Source organism: Agelaius phoeniceus, chromosome 3 (assembly GCF_051311805.1).
Source record: "Agelaius phoeniceus isolate bAgePho1 chromosome 3, bAgePho1.hap1, whole genome shotgun sequence".
NCBI lineage: Eukaryota > Metazoa > Chordata > Aves > Passeriformes > Icteridae > Agelaius > Agelaius phoeniceus.
Window position 1 is genome coordinate 54,324,120 of NC_135267.1, and position 24,186 is coordinate 54,348,305.

A 24,186-nucleotide genomic window follows, 5' to 3' on the forward strand; every position below is an offset into this window, starting at 1 on the left:
AATTATTTTATTATGGCATTACTCCATCTTGCTACTCACACATGGACAGTAGAAAGATGAAAACTTTGGTGCCCCTTGAATACGTTGTCTCTTTGCTGCCATCACACAGTGGGAATTTCTATGTATATCTCATATTTTAAAAAGAACACAAGTGCAAGTTCTTGGGATCCAATTCTTCATCATCTGCCATGAGGACACAAAAGCCTTTGCAGCTTTGACCAGTGCAACAGCCTCTCTTTTGCTCACAGCTGCCCTTAAAACCCTTGGCTTCTACCAACACATGGATGCCTGGGTACAGGCAAGAGCAATCCCCAGCAAGAAAGAGCAGCTTCTGGTGCAGGAGTCAGTGACCTGCTGGAGCACAACTCATTGGCCAAATCAGCCCTTCTCACCTCTCTGTTTCAGGGCTGAGGCAAAGGACAAGGTTCACACTGAGATTACCATGCCAAATTTTCACTGTTTCCACGGAGGTGTCTGCACAGATAAGATGCCTAAAATCCTGTTTTTGTCAACATTAAATTGGTGAATAGAGTAGTGGAGGCTGGAGAGTAATGGAGTTGTCCAAAGGTACGTGCCCAGGGCCATTTTACATTCCCTATCATGCCTGTGCTGACTTCCAAACAGAACATCAAACAGGGCACATCTCCTGTAAAGCTTGTGTCATATCCGAAATGATGCATGCCTGTCACCTGCCTTCTAAGTCACTTTGGGGCAAACTGAGTTGATCCAGTGGCTCTTCTGACTGTACTGCCCAGGAGCTCAGTGCAGCTTCCTGAACAGCTCATGGATTGACATCTGAGATGTCCTGGGACATCCTGCCTGGAGTTCAGACACCGCTGCAGACCTGGGTGTCCCAAAGACACTGTGTTAGATGTACCAACCCCCAGTGGGTGTCTCAGAAACTCTAAAGCACCTCAAGAGGCCCAAGACACATGCACATACACACCTGAAGCCTACCTACATTTCCACAAATTTAAATGGGTGGCACATCTATAGACACTTAGAGAGGCTGAAGTGTATTTAATACTCATATTGAATCTCCCAATGTGACCCAGATTTGACCTGCTCCTTTTGGTTTAAAAGTTTATACAAAGACAGTTAGAGGCACTCAACTAAGAGCATCAGCTCTTAAGCTGTCATAACTGGACTGTTTGTCTATTCTAAACAAAGTTAACAATTTTAAATGAGTTTAAAATCTGGGTCCTCCATTCTTTGCCCTTTTCAGTCTACTATCACCCCAGGCACCTCTCCAATATGGACTTCCATTTTTTCCTGAGAGATCTTGACTGCTACTGCATTTTAGCTGGGTGATCAGTCAAAGAATGTTTCTTTATAAGTTCTTGTTCTGTGTGAAGCTGTAAGTTTTCTCCCAGACTTATTTTAGTTACAAGAGCTTTCTATCCCATTGTTGGAGATAATGAAAAAACAATGCCATAGAATCTGGGCTCCTGAAGAAGATTCAGCAGCTCTTCAGCTAACCAAAGAGGAACAATGATAGATACTATGTGCCTCACTGAAGAATGAAGCCTGATAATACTAGAGACTAGAATTACAGAAGGAGTAATCATACCACTGCTAACCTTTTCAGCAGAAATATGCAGCTTCTGCACACACCCAGCAATCGCTAACTGTCCACCACACCTATCCAGATACCCTGAGTCCTGAATATTCCTCTGAAGATCTTGCAAAGCCTTCTGCTTCTCCTGCAGAGTTATGTAATTTATCCCTCCTGCTGTTATTTTACAGCAAACTAGAAACTGAGGTGAGAGTAATGAGGTGTAGTAAGCTAGATGGTGCAAATAATCACTCCATCAACATAATTAGTTGACATCACATCAAGCTGAACCAAAAGCACCAGTGCTAATTAACCTGAACCTACACAGAATATCTACTTTGCTGGGCCTAAGCATCACAGAAATTTGCCACACAACACAAAGCACAATGTATTGTCAACTGCATATGTGAAGATGTACCCAACTGCACACATTCATTAAAAACACTTAGATACCTTTCACACCATGGAAACTCAAATGGAAGTACAGATTCATTCATCATCTCCACTCAAACCAAGCACTATGCCTCCTATAAAATGTAGAGCCTCATCTTTGAAATCTATAGCCTTGCAAAGTCTTTAATATGAATCACAATTAAATTAATTAATTAATTAATTCTTTCATTCACTCATTCATACATATCTGGTCACCTTCTCTAGCCTTACTGCTCACTCTTTAAGCCATTACATTATGCTTCAATTTTGTTTCACTATCCAGCTGTGCTGGAATCTTGGGTGAAATCATACAAGTGAGTATTTACACCATCTGTGGATGGTGTAAATCAGTGTCACTTCACTGGAACTCAAGGAGTTAGTTATATCCTCTTACAACAGACGTGAATTCAGTCCAGGATTGGTGGAATTACATAGCTCCAGCATCCTGGTAAAAATGAATAATGGGGGCAGCCTTGAGGCCCCAGGTAAATAGATGTCATAAATTCAGCCGTCATATAAATCCAGGAATTTATACAATTAGAAGATACAACCTACTCATCTTGCTGATCACATACGTGTGTACTTTAAAAGCTACACATTACTCATTGCTGATGTGAGTAGCTGAAACTTTGCTAACTCCACAGAACGGCACTGAGCTCTGCTGGCTGCGAGTTCCTGTGACATTAGGCAATACACAGCTAAAGGCAGTGGTGCTCAGTGGTGCCACAAAATGGAGAAATGCAAAAGTGAGATTTTTCAGAGCTCATTTCAAAGTTACTTGAAATAGTGTGGCCATTTCCTTTACCCGAATTTTTAAAAGCCTAACAGAAATTCCCTGGAGAGAGAACAACAGTGAAAGAAGTGATCATCGTACAGCTGAATGAGTTAATTGAAATCAGTGAAAATAATTCTAGAGTTAAGTGCTACTCAGCAAGAAAAATGGGCAGAATTGAGCCCAAAGTGGCATCCTACCCAAAACCAGAGTGGTGGAACTGAGACTCCTCATCTGTTTTTAATCTGAACCCCTCATGAGCTTTTATCAGCACTGCGAGAAGCCAAGAAGCAAGAACATCTTACTCCATTGCTTTTCCCTCCTTTGCTTCTCAATGCCCTCCATAATTAGAACAGTTCTAGAAATGCAGGTCATGTGAAGACTTCAAATGTAATAACAAAATGCCTGCTCTACTTACCTTAGCCCTTTAACAGAATACATACTCTTGAAAATTAATGATGCATTAATACATCAGAAGCTTTTCAGGATTATAAAACATACCTAAGCCACAAACAAACTCCAAGCTAACATTACAGATGTACCAAGAGACCTAATTCACCCAACAAGAAGCCCTGGAACAGCACTTTTTAAAATTCCACTGAGATCAGTAATTATGCACCAGTGCACACAAAGGCTCAAGTGAGTCATCCCCAGGGTAGCCTCACCATGAGCTGAAGAAATTAATTTCATCTTGAGATCCTATCAACCAAACTAAAGAGAAGGAAAAATGCATCAAAGAAAACCCAAGTAGATATAAACTCAAGCATACATAATAGATACAATAATTTATTGTATTCACAATAAATTATATGTAACTGCAGATTGAAAACAGCTGCTTTACCCAGAGAGTTGCCTACTGACACTTAGGAACCTGGAGAGGATTTTGGGATCAGCAGAATACTATCACTTTGTAGTTTCTGTCTTCAAAGGACTGTATCTAATGAATCCTGATAAGATCCCAGTGAAACAGGTCAGTATTATAGTTCATTTCATAGCTAGTTAAAATGACTACCAATCTGGAAAATTTGGGATCCCAAAAGTACTGTGATCATTTTGTGAACTTTTCTTTCATGCTTTCCATTTTCCTTTGCTTACTGTCTTCATTTGGGTCTAGAGAGAGAATACAGTATTGCTGCAGCTAATTTTTGCCACCCTGTGAAATCCACAGAACTGATATGAACTCAATCAGCACAGCTAGGACTATTAGAGCTAACCAAATGAGCAGGAAATGGCTGAAGTTAAGGGATTAGCATACAGAAGGAAAGGGCTTTGCACTCTAGGCTGCAGAAAATACACCCCTTCTCTTTTGAGATTACAAGTCATTTATCTTCTCTTGGAGCACCTCTTTCTGATAAATGGTGCTATCAGGGCAGCCTGCTCATGGCATTTCTAAACCAGTCTGGCAGCAAATTAAACCAGGATGTAAATTTGTCACTCTCAGTCCCTCAGAGAAGATCTACAGAGGGGTTAATTGCACTGTCATGCTTTCAAACCATTCCATTCTACAGGAAAAGGCATAAAATTTTCCACATGCACCCTGGGCCAACCCAAGCGGGTTGCAGGTAGCAGGCAGTTAAACACACACTGATATTCACACACTGATATTCACAGACATATGGGCAGTCTATCCTGATGGATCTAATGAAACTAACTTGCAAAATGTAAAGTGTGTAAGTACTGGCCTGGGGACTATGTGGGTTATCAGAATTATTAGTTTTTGACTGTATTATTTATTTTGCAATCTATGCTGAATGTCCCTTTAACAGCTTATGGATGTTATTTTCCCTTACTGAATTTGTTAATTAAACTCCAAATTAAAACAGGCAGTACAGCATTACTGATTAATGTATGCATCAAATCCTCAACAAACTCCTGTCACCTCAAAGTTTCATGCCACTAAGAAATTTCTGTGCAATGCTGTCATACTGTCTCAGAACGCTTTATTAGACAGATGCAAAAGCAATTGATACTGTTTCTTTCATCTGCAATATTACCTTTCTATTAACTGTCTCACTCTCCATGGCTCCAAAAGGTGACAGTCATCAAAACTGCACTTAGAATTATTATTTAAGCATTGATTGAAATTACTTTCCTTCCAAGATTTGATCATAACTACTCCCTCTTCTTTTTGCTCTTTTTGGAGAAAGGTGTGGTGAAGCCATAGAAAGACACTCTCTCCTCGTTTCCCTTGGTGCAGTGCTGGGGGGTTACACAGCACACATCACGGCTCTGTTCCCCACTCCCTTCCCTCCCGAGGAACCTGCCACACACCGCAGAGAAGACCAAGGGGAGCAAGAGCCCAGCAGGGTCAGGCTGTGAAGAACAGAGCCCTGCACTCTGAGTCCTTCTCCACAGCATTTCCTGCTGCTGGGGAATCTGGTGACACAATAAGAAACAGTTATGAAAGCTTCAGATGATACTGCCCATCATAATGGGTCTCTCATCCAGAAAGCCACAGAGTCTAAGCATACGAGAGACCAAGGGAATGCAAAAAGCACAAGCCACCAAATAGCAAAGCAGCTGGACACCTTTTTCTTCTGAAAACTGGACACCTTTTTTTTTTTCTAAAAAGCACTAAGAAATTTTTGGGTCCTATGGAACAGGAGAAATAAGTTTTAACTGTGGAATTGTGTCTAAAAATTTTACTTATGACACCCTTATCACACAACTAAAGTCCAGAGGACAGAGTCATCCAAGAAAGTTTTAATTTTGAACTGATAATTTTCGAACTACAATGTCATGGACTACTACAGCAACTACATAGAAACAGCTCCATTTACGCTGCTGAACTGTTAATCCAAATAGAACAGCATAAAATGTTCTTGGTTCTTTTATAAATTCTAGCAAACATTTTATACTAGCATATTTTAAAATATATATATAATTACTATAGGAGATGCTGTTTTGATTGTGATAATGTAGCATTCAAAAATATTACCTGAGAAAATAAAAATATGCCCTCTAGTGTAAAAGTAGGTCCTTGCATGGAAACTGGTAACTCATATTGTTATAACTAAAATTACAAACCTGAACTTCCATTGATTCTGTCTCCATATGGACTTTTAACCTGCTGAGCACTCACCAGCAGGTAGTTCAGAGGGTCTGATCCACAATGTTTGAAGACTTTGCTAACTTTCCAATAAAGTGTGGGTGTTTTCAAACATTTCCCCTTTTCAAAAATGTAAATCTGAGTTTGAGGCCTAAGTACTGTGCAGTTTCCCAGAAAACATGAGCACCGAATCACTCAGTAAGTTTTGCCATTGCCTACAACAGAGCCAGGAGTTTGGAACCACAAGGAGCAGTTTTAGGTGTCAGGAACAGCATTGCAGGCATTCCCTCTGTAAGCAAGGAGTCTGGTCAGTGCAACATCTGGATCAGGAGAGACAGCAGTACCTATACTATATCAATTTTTTTAAGAGCTCAGCTTCCCCACAGTTACCACATACCATCTAGTGATACAAAAGGAAATTGCAATTGCTCATTCACTGTTTTTTAAAATTAAAGATGAAGAGGACAACAACATTTTTTTAATACTTTGCTTTCCTTTCACTAAAATAAAATATAGTATAAGTACACTACTTCCTCCTTGTGATGAACTGTTTTTCCATATATCAAGAATCTTGTGACTCCAGCTAGTTTTCAGGATTTCATTCCTGAAGATGTATGATTCTGCAAGAATTTCAGCTTCAATAAAACTAAAATAAAGCCTGCCTTATAGCTACAGATGGATATTTTATGTGCAGTTATAAGTTACTGCTAAGTCCTACAGATGTAAAACTTGAGGCCAAATTAAAAAAAAAAAAACAAAAACCAAAATCTAACCTTGTAAATTTTGTAAGCATCATGATTTTGAAGATCCCAAAAAAATTTTTTTTAATGAGTTTAGTCACTCCCCTGGTTGATAGGGAAGAAGTCAAAGAGAAAGGGATTCAAATGATGATGAGACTAAGGCACAAGATTTTCTTTTGGGAAAAGAAGGCTTTAATCCTGCAAACTCACTGCCTGGAAAACGAAAAGATTTAAACACACTGTATTGTAATGCAATAACTGTTTTGTGGTGGGATTTTTCTGCTTGTCTGCATCACCATATGGATGACTTCAATTCCACAGCAACATATACTGTGATATGAATTTGACAGCTGGGATAATGGAAAAAGTCAATGTTTACTTATTGGGAGAAGAAAATGTTACCTTGCCTGCCAACTGGGGCAACAAAATAAATTTGTTTTGTATGCTGTGTGGAATTTTTTAATGCCACTAAATGAAAACAAAAGAATCATGATCTCTCCTTGGGAGTTCACAGACAGAACGGGTACAGATACAGCAAAAGTAACAGATTGAGAGAACTGAGAAAAAGAACTCACCCTGAGCTCCTCTTCTCCCACTCCTCCTCCTCAGCATCATTCAGCTTCCTGTTTTTAAAGCAAAATGGGATTGTTCTCATGACTAACCAGCACAATCTTTCCAAAACTGTTAAATAACAGCATTTTTGGCAGAAGTTACTACATACCTAGATTATGTAAGCAAAATACAGATATTCCATGAGGTACAGTGGTTGCATTTCCATACACCAATTCGGCCTTTAACTGACACTTTGTTCTGAATGTACAAAGAGCAACTGTAAATCAGTTTAGCTACAGTTCAGCAGGACTGTAAATGCAGATTGCTGAAACAGGCATAAACCTCAGCAGTTTCTAGAGAGTCAAAATGAAAAAAACACTTGCAAACCCAAAGGGGCTTTGGATTTCCATCAATCAGCTTGCATTTCATATATCGTTGGCACAACTGCAATTGCATTTCAAGAGAGTTCAAGTGAATGTCATTTTGTCTCACTGACACCATCTTAAAACACTCATAGCACAAGGGATAAGCTTGTGTCTTGGACTGTGAAAAACTATAAACATCATTTGTAAAAAGAAGTAATCCTGGAAAATTTGTGTATGTTAGTTTTTGATGACAGTATAACATTTATTACTTCAATGAAAATGGCACTGCAACATGGGGATCGCCTGCTGTAGGACAGCTTAGAGGAAAAGGAATGCAGGGAGTGATAAGCAACAGGGGGTTCAGAAAGGAATCTGCCACTCAAGCAAAATCAAGATTTGTCTTTGTACTTTTACACATTGTAACTCGATTCTCAGCCCCTCTCTGGCTCCTTGCCAGGAACAGACAAGTGCAGGGCACTGCCAACTTTACACTTTCTTTGGACTTTACAGAGGGTTTGCTGAAGGTGCAGGAGCATGGAATTGGCACGATACCACACATCATCCACTCTTCTGCCGATAGTGTTAACTTGCAGCAGTTTAGTGGTACCCCACACCAACTTCCCAAACTGCTTTGATATAAACTGACTCAAAACCACGGCAGAAGGAAAATGCTTTTCTCCCCTCTCATCTCAGCTGCACCAAGTGCAGCATGGATGGAGCTCTTGAGGAATATAAGACATTGACAGATCTGCAAAGGTTTATATAGTATCACATAGATTTGAAGAAGCAGAAAAAAGTTTCACATATATTGAATTAATAGTTTTCCACTGTCACAGCAAAATATTAATAGTGGGACTGTAGACACTTAGCAGAGAAAGTGGTGTTCTTTAAGAAATAGTCTGGTGAATCTTTACTTTTCAAACCACTGTATTAATTAATAATTTAGTGGTGAGCAAAAGACATAAATTTCCCAGTGATGACATTGTAGACCACAATAAAATACACAAGGAGAAACATACAGACAACAAAAATGTGAAGCAAGTAGATGTAGAAAAGGTACAATCGAGGTGGCTTCAATTGTAACAGGTACAAAGTAATAGGCATAAAGAAAGCTATCAGTGGAATGAAAAGGTTGTGTCCACGCCAAAAACAGAAACACAAAAAAGGATGTTAAAATAATACCTGTTCTGACTGAAATAGGAGCTGGTAATATGGATTGATAACCATGTAGGGAACATTTTAGAAGGTATATTACTAGAACTGATCCCCTTATTGTAATCTATTCACCAAGATACCCCTTCATGCTCCTTATTCCCTTAGTCTAGTAAGGTACAGTGCATTTAATTCTTTCGTTACTACCTTCGACACTGTCTGACATTCCTTTGATTGCCACACTTACTCCATAACTCATGGACTGTAAAATAAAATCTTTCATTCACAAGCACATTTTCTCAGTCCATCTGCAGCTGCAGTGAAACTCACAAGCCTATCCATACACAGCCACAGACTTCTTTTTTACTAAGTACAGTTTTCCCAAGGTGTTGCCTTTCTTACAAAGCTGCACACAGTCAGAGTAGCTTTGCTACTCTGTGAACTCTTTAGATCCCGTAAGAGCACAAGCCTGCTTTCTTTTTTTAGGTCATGTTCTAACAGAAACTGACAGGAATTTGGCCTCAATAGCTTCCACAGGATCAAGGTCTGGTTCAGTAAAGGATTAGGGCTATTGTTGCTGAGCACACACTGCCAGTAAGAGACCTTTCCTTTTCCCAAATCTCTATTCTTTGACTCAGCCTCACACAGAACTATCTAAATAGAACATAGGTCACCAGGTAAATGCTTGTTCTTGGATGCAAACATGTCACATTTGTTAAAACCAGTGCAAATTGTGGGTAGGCTTTTCTGAACTTTTAGAAAATAATAAGTGATTTAATGAAATGCATTTATTTGTAGGTACACAGTTTGTGCTAATTGGGAGTGGGGCTGCAGCCAAGCCTCATCCCCAATGTGCTACAACTGTGAAAAGCAGGTGAGCAGCATTGAAAGCAATGGAGTGCCCAGGTGCACTGACCAACCACCAAAGGGAACAGAGGGCACACAGGTGCAATGCATGAACATGAGGGGTATAAAAGGTTGGGCTAAAGAACAAGAAGGGCAGACATTTGCAGCCTCCTGAGGTGTTATGATGTTATGCTGTGTGGGTAGATACCTGAAGCTGTCTGATGTTGTATGGTGTTTGTATGGGTGAATGTTAAAGCTTTCTGAAATTGTATGGTGATACTTACTCTGTATAATGTGGCTGTCTAGACTGCAACATTTCTTTTGGTATTCCAGATTACACTTATAATTTAGTATTTTTAGAGCTGTTCTCTTATGTTTTCTGATGCTTGTGATTTCCATGGGTTTAAAAGTCAGAAAAAGTAGCCAAACAGTAGTTTTAGTTTTAACAAGCCCCTGGGTAGACAGTCTGCACCTTGAAGCATTTAGTTTTCCATTTAGGTGTAATGAGTACCTGGACACACAGTCCCTTTCCCCATCTAAATACCATTCCAGCCTAAATGATGTGTGGATTATTGTTTCCCATCCTGCTTTATTAAAATATTAATACAGCAGGCTTCTCAATTGACGACAGCAGGCAGCACAGGTCGCCTCCCTGCACCTCACCTACAGGAGCAGCTCAGCTTTGGGATAGTCTGAGCCCCCAAAATTACACCTGGGTCTTGCTGAGGTCCATCTCCACATATGCGTGGCTGCCAAAACAGCCAAACCTCTGCAGCCACCCAAGCATGGCTGGGCAATGCACAGAAGCACGAGAGACATGCTTGACTATCAAGCCACCTAAATTTTCAGGCAAAAAATAAGCTGCAGTTTCTCTGAGCTGCAGAATATGCTCCTGGAAAGGCCAACTCTTCGTACCTCCTGTTGAATCCACTATCTGCCCTTATCAGTGGGAACAAGGGCAACTGCAACCTGCCTTCGCGTTAATCAAGTGTGACAGAGCTGTGCAAGTTCATCTTCCCTAGCACTGCCACCAGGAACAATGAATCCCAAGGAAGCATGCCTGCCTACTTTTTCTGGTCAGAAAGCTCCAGGGAATACACACAGCTGAGGCTCCCCTCCATCTCTGGTGTATTTGGTTTGTGTGGCAAGGTTTTGGTGGTGGCAAGGGCTTGGGGAGGGGGCTACAGTGAGAAGCGCCCAGAAGGCTCCCCTGTGTCTGACAGAGCCAATGTCAGACAGCTCCAAGATGGACTTACTGCTGGCCAAGGCTCAGCCTATCAGTGACAGGGGTAGTGCCTGTGGGATAACAGATTTAAGAAGGGGAAAAAATCTGCACAACAATTTCAGTTGAAGAGTGGAATGGGAGTGAGAGCAACAACTCTGCAGACCCCAAGACCAATGGAGGAGGAAGAGCTGTTGCAGGCACTGAAGCAGAGATCCCCCTGCAGCCCCTGGTGCAGACCACGGTGAGGAGCTGTGCCCCTGCAGCCCAGGGAGGGCCATGGGGGAGCAGAGATCCACCACAGCCCATGCAGGACCCCAGGGCAGAGCAGGTGGGTGCCCAAAGGAGGCTGTGACCCTGTGGGGAGCCTGTGCTGGAGCAGGCTCCTGTAAGGATCTGTGGCCTCATGGAGAGAGGAGCCCACACCAGAGCAGGGTTGCTGGCAGGACTTATGACCCTGCGGGGGCACCCACTGGAGCAGGCTGCTCCTGAAGGACTGCGTCCCAAAAAATCAAGAGTGGGAAGCCAAAAATCAGCTTGGAAAAAAGGAAGGCAAGGGTAGTGTTTTTAGATTTGGTTTTATGTCTCATGATCCTGCTCTGATTTGACTGGTATTAAATTAATTTTCCCACGTCAAGGTTCCTTTGCCCATGACGGCAATTCGTGAATGATCTCATCCTGTCCTGATCTCGACCCACGAGCCTCTCGTTATACAGCCCCTCCCCTGCCCAGCTGCGGAGGGCAGTGCCAGGGCGGCTTTAGAGGGCGCCTGGCGTCCAGCCACGGTCAGCGCGCCAGAAGGCGGCACGACTTGGGCAGGGGGGCCGGGAAAGGGACCCCCATGTGTGGAGGCGGGGCCCTCCCGACCGCCCGGCACCTTCCCCCACAGGGCACACGCCGGGCCCTTCCACTTCCCCTCAGCGCGGGTGCGGCCCGAGCCGCGCGGGGCCGCCATGGCACCGCCGCGGGGCCAGGGCACGGCCTCCCCGCGGCATCACGCGCCCGGCCCCGCCCTTGGCCCCGCCCCCGCCGCGGCGGCGTCACACTGGCGCGTTGGGCCGCCCCGGCCCGCGCGTGACGTCGGCGCGTCCCGCGGTCCCGGCGGCGGGGCCGGAGGGAGCGGCAGGTGGCGGCGGGCGGAGCGGAGCGGAGCGGGCCCGAGCGGAGCTGAGCCGAGCGGCGCGGGCCGGCCCGGCGGGTGAGTCCCCGTGGCGCCGCGGGCGCGCCCGAGCTGGAGTGGTCGGGGGGAGGCGGCGGCGGCGGCAGAGGTCTCGGCCACCAAAGGCCGCTCCGACAGCGCCCCCTGCACGGCCGCCCGGGGCCGAGGCGGTGCTGCCTCCCCTCGCCCCTCCGCCGCCGGCCGAGCTGGAGCGGGCGCCGCGGCCTTCCCGTGCGGGTGAGTGCCCTGAACAAAAGGCTGGCTGAGCTGGGCTGAGCCGAGCGGAGCGAGGGGCGGCCGCCCGGCGGGCAGAGCCCTGCCCGGTATTGTTTTGGCGGCGGGGCGGGTGCGGGGTGTCGCCCGGCGCCGCCCCGCCCGCGGGGTCACGTGCCGGGTGCCGGGGCCGCGGAGCCCTGTCGGGAGCCCTTCCCAAGGCCTCGCACCGAGAGGCTGGGAGGGAGATCCGGGACCGCCGGCAAAGCCTCCCGGTCCCTCCTGCAGGGCCAGGCCCCCTTCCGCGGAGCCGTGTCCCTGCAGGAGGCGGTGTCCCGACGCCGGTGCGGAGCGAGGTGCGCGCAGAGTGCCTGACCGGGCCCGGGTTTAGGCTGGACTCGATGGCCGGAGGTCGCTTCCAACCGTATCGGTTCTGTGAGTCGGGGGTTTCGTTGTGCTGGGCAGTAAAATAGGTCAGGAGCATGAGCCGTGGCGGCGTCACGCGTGGCGGAATGCCCTGGCCGAGCCGGCGCAGCGCTCCAGTTCCCAGGGCGATGTGCAGCGCTCCAGTGTGTGTGGCTTTGCCCCTGCGGTGTCCCCGCTGTGCCCGGCCGGCCTCGGTCACCGCTGCCGGCGGCGTCAGCGGAGCGGCTCGGGCGGGCACGAGAGCGCAGCGCGGAGCACCCAGACAGAAGTAGCTAAGTGTTCCTGATGGAAGTGCTTTTGTTTCTTTGTGCTTGACCGCCTCGGCTCAAGTGTTTGCTTTGCATCCCTTCGGAATGCTGAAAGGGAACGTGAAATGTGAAAGCGGGTCCCGCTTTCGGCGCGGTACGTGTTGCCGCCACTGAAAAACATTAACTGAATACGAGGGTTTTGTACGAATAAGACGATCGGAATGGTGAAATAGTTAAACTGAAACTGTGGGGGATTTTAATCTTAGTACAGCTTTTCAGTGATATGCCTGAGAAACGCTGTAGGTTTTGTTACTGGTGTGTAATATGCAGTTATGTATTAGCAATTACAAGGAGGCGTAGGGAGCAGAGCTTTAAAACGTTTTGCCTCCTCTGTCAGGTTTGTAATACTAAAATTCTGATCCTTCTTCCTTTGTTAGCTGCTGCCTTTGGACGGTGGGCCACTCAAAAATAGATTCTGAAGCATCTCTAGACATGCGGTACCAAAAATTACAGCGTGAAACAGTATTGAAGACATGCTGAAATCTGAATCTTCATTTACTAATTTTGAGTAAATCTTAAATATTGAACGTTTTTGTAAGAACTTGCTTTATAGCCTTGCGTGTTTAATAGTGTAGTTTCTTTCCAAGTCTGATGAAGTGCCAGTTGTTTAAATTGCTATAATACAAAATCTGTGGTGAGTGAAAAAAAAGTTCTTGTTTCCTTCAAAATATATTGCATCAATTTAGATGTAATTGAATTGTCATTTATTTAAAGAGCTGGAACTGCAATATTTTTATAGCCTATTGAGTAGTGAGCCCCTGGATAAGTCTTCATATTGAAATTGATTTTTTTTTCCTCTCTTCTGTGCGTGTTAATCAAGTCTTTATATATACATGAAGAGATGTTCCTGTACTTATTTGAGTTTCTGAAGCATTGGTAACTTAAGATGAACCGGTTTCTGCTTTATTGTTGCACACTTTTGCTTTTGAGTGAGAAATTAACATTTTTCTTAGTTAAATAGATTGAAACAGGATATATGCTCAAAATTCAAGGTCAGTGCTCCAATTGTAGCATAGGGAACAACCTCATTTTCAATACATGTAGCATTTTAGTACTGAAATGGCTGACTGTTCTGCACTTGACTATTCTTCTATGATTCAATTCCAAGTGTAGATACAAATGTTGGGGTTTACTAATATGCAATAGCCAGTGATAAGGAATGATGGGCAACCTGAAGCCTCATCACAACCAGCAACTCCTGAGAATATTCCAAGTTTAAAAAACAGGTAGAAAAAAGTAGGCAAGCACAGGAAACAGTGAAGTTATTTATCTGTTGTGCTATCTAGTACCAGGGACAGTTTTAAACATATCTGATGAGACTCAGTACCTTGAGCTGGTAGTGTATTGACACTAGCAGACCATCAGACAAGAGAGTGATTTTTTTTTTATTAAATAAAACAGCTGCCTTCTTTCTTCCCACACTGTCTGGCTTATGGTTACTTGTGGGGAAGGGCAAAATTCCGGGGATCATTTTCCCCTCCTACCCACCAATGGAGTTAAAAATTGGGGAGCTTGATGGAAAAAAATCCAAGTATTTAATTACAGAAGAGCATTTATTCTTGTGAAAGAATACTGTTACTCTGCTGAGTTTTCAAGGGAGGAAATGATGAATTTGTGATAGCTATTTTAAAATAATCTGTATGGAGTTGCAATATTCCTAGATTTCTATTATTTGAAGTAGGACTCAATAGTAGGCTTATGTTTGTTGAATTCACCAGTGTTGCACTTGTGTGTTTTTAGAAAGCTAAGATTTTACTTACAGAGAAAGCTTAAGACTATGGGTAACTCTTCATCAATATATAGGAGCTGGCTTCCTAAATATATATGCTTCTGATTTTAGTTTCAGTGGTTTGGTTAGTTGTTAATTGGGATGAGGGTTTGTAATTGTTGATTTTTTTTTTTCCCTAAAGGAATAAAGGTGGAAAAATTGTGCTGGGGCTGATAATTTACTGGGTCTCATAATTTAACGAGCACAGTTGGCTGAACTGACTAGAAATGGTTTCATTCTATCTTGACCTAGTAAAAGCTTAATATTGTTCTTAAGGAGACCCTGAAGTCATTTTGGGAGATGGGCCTGGTGGGAAGTCCACCACTTCAAATTCTTAAAGCGTGGAAGAAGTGGACATGACTCCTCCCAGTAAATATCCTGAGAGACTTTCGAGGGGACAAAGAGAACAGTTCCATGCTGGCTGAGCCTCAGTTTGGATGGGGATGGTCCTGACCAGTGACACTGTCCTTCTGTCCGTTTCATCTTCAAAGTTTCAAAATCAGTATGTGGTAGGATGCAGGCGTTTAGGAAGGGATTGCTGCAGATAGCATAACTCCTCATAGTACAGGAAAAAGGGAAAATGAATTGCTAAGTATAGAACATAGCCCTTACCCAGGTGACTTCAAAGAGGGAGTCATCATCCAAGAAGGGGCGTGTGTGTAACCACAAGTGTTTGTCAGTCCATTTAGTAGAATTTTCAGTACTGGCTTATTAAGTAGCAATGACATGAAATATAGAGGTTATTTGATGTCAGTGTGTGAACTAGTTCTTTTCAAGACCTTTGCTGCAGTTGGAAGGTTGCCTTATCGCAATCCTGTAATTATGCCTTCCTTGGATTCTTCTAGGTATAATTACATATCTTGAATATGTGTATGCATTTTTATTTACTAAGAAATCTCTGAGAACTTACCCAGCCTTTTTGTTGCCATCTCCACATAGCATTTGGTTTTATGATGTGTTACCTCTAGTAGTGCATTAGGAGAGGGAGTAGATAAAAGGCTTCAGGTGATACCTATTGAAGTAACAGAAAGCCAGCTCCAAGATGAAGGACTGAATACCACACCCAGAGCATCAAGCTTGTTGCAGCTGTCTCTTTGATCATAGAAAATATAGTATCTTGTCTCAGTGGATTAGTAGAGCCACAATTCTAACGCGATTGCTGCGCTTGGTTTCAGAGTGATGTGTGAAGAAAGGAAATCTGCTAGAACTATGAGGGGAGAAAAGGTGTGGATAGGCTTGTTAATTTTTGCATTTTTCCTTTGGAGCTCATTCTAAAAATAGCTGTACAAAATGTTACATGGAGCTCAGCTATAAAGAAAATAACATATTTGAGTAATGCTTCATGCACTGAAGTCATCTGAACACTCTGATATTAATGATAAATATTTGATCATTTGATAAAGGGCTATGGCACAGAACACTGTAGTGCTCCATCTTCTTTCAGGGACTTATCACTTCCTGACTTTACTTGACTCTTACATGTCTGCTCTGCACTGTATTTATGCTGAAATGATTCTTTCCTTGAACAAATTGAAATCAAAGAGGTGACATTCTCAGGTCTACTTCAAATCATTCCTATAGATAATGTTCTGCAGCAACTGGAAACTGTAGTTCAAGGTGTTTGACAATCATCCAGAAAGCTACAGACCAAAAGGAAGAGGTGATTCTGTAGCTCATCTTTCTTTTTACAGAAGATTCACTGAAGGTGGTTCTCCTAGGTCAAGACTTTCATGATTAGGTTGTGAGAATGCAAGAGTGATGGTCTCTCTTCCCCTTCTGAGTTTGCAGATTCCTGCTGTGGGAACTTTTAAGGTATTTGTTAGGCACTTAGTGGCACTTAGTAATTATTAGGTTTGTGTGAAGTGACTTTGCTCAGATTCTGGTTGGTGGCATTCACCAAATATATTGCTACTGACATCATCTGCTAGCCTGAAGAGGGGTATATTACCTCTGAGGTGTGGAGGCTGAGTTGCATCCTTGTCCTCTTTTTTAGAAACTCTTTCCATTGTTGAACCTTGGAGCCCATCAGGACATTTTAAAGAAATAGAGGAAGGTCCTAATTAATTTTTGTTGTTTATTTACCTTGGTAGGTATCAAATATAGTTCATAGAGTTTGTTTATAAGCTGGTATGAGCTTGTATGAGGACAATAAATTGTATGAGGACATACAATTGTAGGTTTATAAAGAAGAAAGTCCTGAATGTTCTGAGGTTCATTCATTAATGATGCAATGATCTCTGTAAAAGAGGATGAGGATTCAAAGCTCTGAGCCTTGAAATACGAAGAGGCAAATTTCTGATTGAAATATGGGGAGGACTTGGGGGAAATCAGCTGTTCGTGCACACTGCTTTTCCTCAAGCATCTGATACTAGTCTGTGTCAGGATAACACACAGAGCTAGATGGTCCTGTGGGATGGTATCAAACAGATAGTTTTATAAAAAGCTTTAGGAAGCCATTGTAACTTTCTAAATTTCCTAAATATAAGGGATCATTTATTAGAGGTTAAATTTGCATAAACATAACATGCTCCAAACTTTGGTCTTTTACTCCTTTTTTGAGGTCACTGTTTGGAAATGAGCAATTAACTTACTGTTGTAAAAAATAATTTCCTTTTATAATGCTTAAAAAATGATGATTTTTTTTGAAACAGACATCAAAATAAAAACTGTGGATCAAAATTGATGGTTACAAAAAATTAAACAGAAGTCCAGTGATAGTTTTATTGAAAATAAAATACATCAAGTAAATAAAAGCATTGTAATTTCCTTTTTGTAACAGAACCATGGCATTGTACTTTGCTTGCTCGTACCTCTGGACAGCATTGTAATGGTGGTATTATTTGCTTTCTATTAGTTTGCAGAGAAGCTGAAACGCTGTAGCGTACCGCTGAGTGGGACAAGTCAGGAATGAGCCAGCCTTGGGAAGGAGGACCTGCCATCCTAGCTGGAGACGTCTGAAGAGAGGACATTTCAGTCTTCATGCTTCAGTAGAAATTACTAAGAAAAAGTAAGGTGTTGTTTTGTTAATGAACTTAAACATGTCAGCTCCTTGATGGACTGCTTAGTTGCAGTTATAATTTGACCTGGAATTTGAAGTGGTTTTGTGGGAATTTACATTTTCTTCCATTAGAGTCCAAGAAGGCCTGGGGTCTTTTCATGTAATTGTTACACATCACCTCTTCCATACTTCATGTATTGATGAAGGACCCATAGCTTAGAAATTACCTGTATTATTAAATATTACCAATAAAAACTACAAGAGTAAGATTTTGGCCTAATTCCATACTGTCTCCATAAGTTTTAGTCTGTACTTGTTAAAATGCAGAGTTCAGGTTCTTTTTCGTCCCTTTTTTATACCTGAATTGAGGATCTAAATACTTAAAATAAAATTATTTTTAGAATTATTCCTTGTGTTTAGTTAATTCTTAGTCAAGTAGTCAGTAGTCAAGAATATAAATTTCTATGATGCCAGGAGTGTTTTAAAGGGAACCCAATCCCCCCAAAAATAGAGCTTTCTTATTTGATAACAGTTCTGATATAAAGCCTGTTTTGATTGAACCTTGTTACAAAATATTACTTTTAATTTCAGGAAAAACACTGTGTGGTCAGAGTTTGTTTAATTCTTAGTACCATGAAGTTGCAGTGGAAGTGCTTCCACAGCCATAACATAGCAGAATAGCAGTCCAAGATGTTTGTCCTCGGTTCTGAAGGATTACCTCTTCAGTAAAAACCTACATGTATGTCCTCCTACCAGCTTATAAACAAACTCCATGACCTAGATTTGGTATTAAGAAGGTAAATTAAAAAAAACCAAAAAAACAAACAGCATCATCAGCATCATGCTTTAAAAACAAAAAGTGAGACAGAATCCGTGTAGTTGATATAAATCTTCAAGTGCATAATTGTCCTGCATTCTGAGCACATGCAACTGCAGTTGTGCTTATCGTATCAGAGTTTTATGTTCCTGCATAGCACTTTTAGAGATAAGGGTTTGCTCCTCCAGCTCTATTCATTTTATACATAACATTTTCCTTAGAGTCATTAAAAATCAAATAAGAATTTCAAGAAAAAGCATTTACTCCTTTTCATATCCTACCCCAAAGATCCCTCAAATTAATGGGTGACCTACTGAGCACAGTTAAAATGTTAGCATTTTTTGCTTTCAGTAAACGGGTGAGAACTTTTAATCCTTCTTTTAGTTTACCTCAGGGTAAACTCTTTAGTTTAGCTCATGGTATCACAATTTGGTTTGTCAAAGTGCATTGTCTTTTTGATTCCTTTATTGCATTTTAATCACCTCCAAAATCTTAATTATGATAGGTGACTTGTGTAGAAGTTACTTACCTACAGGTTGTTTTAATCTTTTCTTTCACTCTGAAAAGGATAATTTTATAAAGCATATTCAGGGAGAAGCATCCTTTTGTAAAACTGTAGCATGGAAGTCAAAAGCTCTGCTGCTGTGCTTTTTTGCATTCTACTATCTCATTGTGGGGGCATTTGAAAATTAAGATCCTTTCCTCTGCCATGGTTAGCAAAAATCAATCAATAAATGGATTTCTCTTTCAGCTCTTCTGTTGCGAAATGATGGTTGGGTTGTGTTTGTGGTATTCTGAAATCTCAACAGACTTTGTTCTCCCTTTTTCTGATAAGTTTCTTGGTATAAACCCCAACATTGGCTATAAAAATCTGTCGTAAAATACGTCCTCAGAAGTGTGCGGCTTCCAAAAAGCAACTTGTTCACAACATTGTTAAAATGGATCTCACAGATGTGTGCTGTGCAGTAAAATCACAGTTGCCAGCTGGTAGGTAATGCCGTGTGTGTATCTGGCATGCTGATTTAAGAACTGTTATGCAGATTGGTCATTAATCTCAGAAAAAGAAATTCAGATATGAAACTGAAACGTAGATGGATACAATTTTGTGCTGCTTCAGGAAAAAGTACTTGAGCTGTAGAGCTTTTAAAATAATTATTTGATAAAAAAAGGATTAAAGAGGCATTGGTCTTTGAAGAGGAAATTTTAGTGATAAAAGGAAACAGCATACAGAAAAATGTTTTAAGTAAATAGCACATGATACATTATTGTAAAGATAAATATAGATACTGAGGCATAGGTTTTTGTTTAATCCCAGCATATATCAGTGGAAGCTTTTACAGTAATACTAGGCATTTTCTCTTGAGGCTACACGTTTTGTTAGAAATGTGTATAACATTAGAACCAGCTGTCCAGGGAGCCTGTGGTATTTCCATCCTTGCAGATTTCAAAAAAAACAGCTAGACAAAGCCACAGCTGGTCTCATCTAGTATTGGTGTTGGTGCCATGTGGAGCAGGAGACTGGACTAGGTGACTCTAAAGGTCCCTTTTGGCCCACATGCTTGTGGTAGTTTTGCATGAACTATTCCTAGCTGCCCATACAACAAAGACTACTTTCACTGAAAGGCTGTTTTGTTGGATATCAGTCTTGAAGTTTCTTGGGGATTTTAAATAACAAAGGCACCTTTTTAGGCCCCATTCCCCAAAGCCTGTTCTCCTCCCTCATTTGGTATCTGGTATTTGGTTTTGATTGTTAATAAATCAAAGAAAAATTACCATGAAACAGACCGTGAAAGATTGCCATGGCAAAAATGTAGTTGAGAAGGCATTTGCATATTTAGGCTAGAATTTTTCAACTGCTTAAATCCTACATGATGCCAAAGTGATGCAGTTTTGCATTCCCTATTCTCTTACAGTTACAAAATCATCTTTAGTAACAGAAATAAGATATGGCCAGAAAAATTAAAGGCAATTACTTCACAAGCCAGTCAAATCAGAGTTGTGTGTCTTCTTCAATACACTGCTGCTTCTGCTGGTCTGCAGTGATTCCTTTTGAGAGGTACTTGTATATCAGGGAATTCATTTGATGTTTAAGGAAAAGGAGTCCAAGGTATCTTCTGAAAAGGCCACCTCAGTTTTCAAATCTGGTTCTTTCTGCATCCCTGTGGTTGCTCTGAGCTCAGTTTGAGGGTAGTGTACCATGGTGGAAGGGGACTGAGAAACAGAGTGGGGGAACTCTTCAGCTGGGTGCTGCTGTCAGGCTTATTTTCTATTGTGTAAACCTAGTCTGAGATACTGTTCAGGGAGTCCCTTAATCAAACAGATGATCACCTATAGTCTGAAGAGAGATTGTTTAAGTTCAGTTTGCAGCTATGTCACCTCTTGAGGAAAGAACCAAAATTTCTTTAAATTTCCTGAGGAGGTACCAAAGTAACTGGTTGGCTGATGGTCCATTAATCAACTCTACTTCAGGGAGTGAACAGAGGGAATTCCAAAGTTTGTTTTCTGACTTGGTATGTTAACATGCTGCAAATTAAACAGATAAAAGGTTGGTGATCAGCAAAAGAAATCTCAGTGTAGCCCATCTCAGGAAACAGTAACTTACCTTAATTTGAAGTAAACATCTCATTGGATTGTTGAGTGAAATGTGATGCGAGGTGCTAGTTTAAGTTGACATAATAAACTGATTTAAATTTCTTTGATCCTCTGCAGGATGGCTGGCTGTGGCGAAATAGATCATTCGATCAACATGCTTCCCACAAACAGGAAGACAAATGAGTCATGTACCAATGCAGCACCTTCCCTGCAAGTCCCTGAATGTGCTATCTGTCTGCAAACGTGTGTCCATCCAGTAAGTCTGCCCTGTAAACATGTTTTCTGCTATCTGTGTGTTAAGGGCGCTTCTTGGCTTGGGAAACGATGCGCACTCTGCCGGCAAGAGATTCCTGAGGATTTCCTTGACAAGCCGACCTTATTGTCACCTGAAGAACTCAAAGCAGCAAGCAGAGGCAATGGAGAATATGCTTGGTACTATGAAGGTAGAAATGGCTGGTGGCAGTACGATGAACGTACCAGCAGAGAGCTGGAAGATGCCTTTTCCAAGGGTAAAAAGAGCACTGAAATGCTAATTGCTGGTTTTTTATACGTGGCAGACCTTGAGAACATGGTTCAGTATAGGAGAAATGAGCATGGACGTCGCAGAAAAATAAAACGGGACATAATAGATATACCAAAGAAGGGAGTGGCTGGGCTGAGGCTGGACTGTGACACCAACACTGTCAACCTGGCACGAGAGAGCTCCGCTGACGGTGCGGACAGCACAATGACTCCAGGGGCTGCAGCTGTGCAGCCTCTAGCAACCATTTCTGTGAGGCCCCTACCAGCACTAGATGGTCAGCTCGTGAGCCCTTCCACGCCGTCACCTGATGCAAGCAATTCTCTAGAGAACTCTTTTGCCCAGTTGCAAATAAATGGAGACAGTATGGCTGAAAGGAGTCACAGGGGAGAGGGAGAAGAAGACCACGAATCATCATCTTCTGGTAGGGTGCCAGCCCCCGACACCTCTGTGGAGGAGACCGAATCGGATGCCAGCAGTGACAGCGAGGATGTGTCTGCCCACCTTCAGCAACACCTGTCCTCTGGTCAGCAGAGACACTTGAGTGCTGGTGCAAGCCAGGCAGGAGCAGATAGACCAGGGGCAGGGGGTGGGGTGGCAAACACAAGTGTAAGATCTAGAAGGCCAGATGGACAGTGCACAGTCACTGAAGTTTAAATCTAGAGCCATGCGAAAAAAAATACTCAGTTGTAATTTTCTGTAAATTTTCTGTCCACATTGGCATTGCACTCAAACCTAGCAGCGTGTTTGGTGGGAGGGTGGGGTGAAGGGGAGAAAACAGATTTGGCCTGTTTTAACTTAAGTCTCTTAACATGTCTCAGCTGGAAGACTCTTTAACTCTAGGAAACTGGGTTGTCCTGTTAATGGTTTGAAAGCTGTTTAGCAATGCCCAGTTTTCTTGAAAATGTCTTGTGTTTATTTTGTAGCATTTTCCCCTTGAAGATACTCTATCCCTTTTTGGCCAATGTATATCTACTGTACAACTTGAATTGTCTTCATTATCTGACTGTTGCATTAAGTGTCTTACTACTTTCTGCATGGATTGATGTATGAAAAGAACACTAAAGCTATGTGGAATCAGGCAAGGTGTTGGGTGTGAGCAGGATGCTTAATTTAACGTGAGAAAATAGATGTGAGTTTGGAGTTAAAATGTGTTTTTACTAGACAAGAGCAATCATTTACCTTCTTTCAATGGAAATGTAAAAATGCTGTTAACTTGTGTTGGAAATCCTTACCTTTACACTCTCCATGGCTTTTTCACTGGCTTTGCCATCTAGTCCTTGTGGTTTTGTTTATTGAGATCTTTCTTGATCTGTCTTGTTTTTGTTACAGAATTTATAATTTAATAAAACTACATTTTATCAGTAACAATCTCAGATAAGTTTCCAGTTTAATTGAACTTCACTGCAGGAATTTCAAAGAAAATGATCATAAAACAGCTTCCCAAGTTTACCACAGGGGAGGACTAGTTCTGAGTGGCATCCTGACATCCTTCCATCCCTGACTGGCTCTCTCAAACACAACGGCCGTAGGCGTCTCATCTTTTACTGAACAATCTTGAGTTGCAAGCTTAGTACTCACACAGACATCTGAAGAGCTGATTAACTCACTTCACTGTTGATGGCAGGCAGAATTATCACACACAGCCTTATTTTAACAGCAGAAATGTTGATAAAAGAGGGTAAGTTATCAAGTTGACCCTATAACAAAGGACAGGGATATTACAGCTGTTCTTCTGTTCATAGAAAAACTATGGTGGCAGCACAGAAATTGTAGTTTTGTGCTTGTATTAGCAGTGTAGGAGCTGCATTTCAACAGACTTCTGAATGTTAGAAGCCAGATCTTGAGAAACACAGCTTGTCTTTTATCTCTCTGGCAGTTCTTTAACATTTTTTTTCAGACTGAGAAACAGCATTAGCGGATTCTGGACTTCATTTTAAAATAAAGCTAATTAAACTCCAATTCTTAGTATCTGTATCTCAGAATAGAAAGGGACAGTAGTTGATACATAGGTACTACTGATCTTAAGACAGAAGTTGCTTTAAGGAAACAATGATTTGAAGGAAATTAAAAGGCTGACTTTTAAAAATGGTAGACTTAAACATCTTATAATGTTCTTACTGTAATGATGGATGACGTGTCTGATCTTGGAGAAAGTTGTGCCCCTCTTCTGCTGCCTACAGGTGTGATCAGTGGGTCACAAAAATGCAGGTGAGACTAGGATGGAATAAGGAAGATTTCTTCCATTCTCAGTTAGGAATAAATGCTCTTAATCAGAGATTTTCACTATCATCTTCCAGTCCCATAAGGAAATATGCCAATTACCTGGACTTTAAGAAGGAAACTGGATGGAATGTTTTTTCTCTGTTAGTTGCTACCTTATTTCTCTGATTTGAGTTAGTATACAGTGGCTCTAACCAAAGTATGACTTAGTACTGCAAAAGCCTTCACTAAGAACGCTTCAGCTATGTACACACACTTCATGTGAGAGTATGGGTTGAAAAAAGCAAGAAAGAAAATAAAGGAACAGGACTCACTATATGCTTTAGGATTTACAGCCCAAACAGTCTACAAATAATTCTATCAGTGATTATCCTTGGGGTTTTTGACCCAAGTAGAGAGTTCAGCCTCACACCTGTGATGCTGCTTTTGGCTCCTGCTGGCTGACTGGAGCTGTGAAACACTAAAATTAGTTAAAGT

General features: G+C 41.9%; 1 protein-coding gene across 8 annotated transcripts; it reads left to right on the plus strand.

The window, feature by feature from the left end:
* The first annotated feature begins 11,719 nt into the window (after positions 1-11,719).
* On the plus strand, positions 11,720-22,857 carry RNF146 (ring finger protein 146). Of its 8 annotated transcripts, none has more exons than XM_077175259.1 (3): positions 11,720-11,883; positions 17,414-17,566; positions 21,084-22,857. In XM_077175259.1, exon 3 carries the CDS (start codon positions 21,085-21,087, stop codon positions 22,141-22,143), a length of 1,059 nt encoding a protein of 352 aa, XP_077031374.1. In that variant the 5' UTR covers positions 11,720-11,883; positions 17,414-17,566; position 21,084; the 3' UTR covers positions 22,144-22,857. The 8 variants fall into 8 exon arrangements, with proteins under 8 accessions (XP_077031374.1, XP_054484670.2, XP_054484668.2 ...); XM_054628693.2 differs by lacking the exon at positions 11,720-11,883 and adding an exon at positions 11,905-12,081; XM_077175262.1 differs by lacking the exon at positions 11,720-11,883 and adding an exon at positions 12,228-12,492.
* The last annotated feature ends 1,329 nt before the right edge of the window (positions 22,858-24,186 follow it).

Excerpts from the sequence above, each read along its gene's own strand:
- RNF146 (XM_077175259.1), top strand. The coding sequence starts at position 21,085 with ATGGCTGGCTGTGGCGAAATAGATCATTCGATCAACATGCTTCCCACA.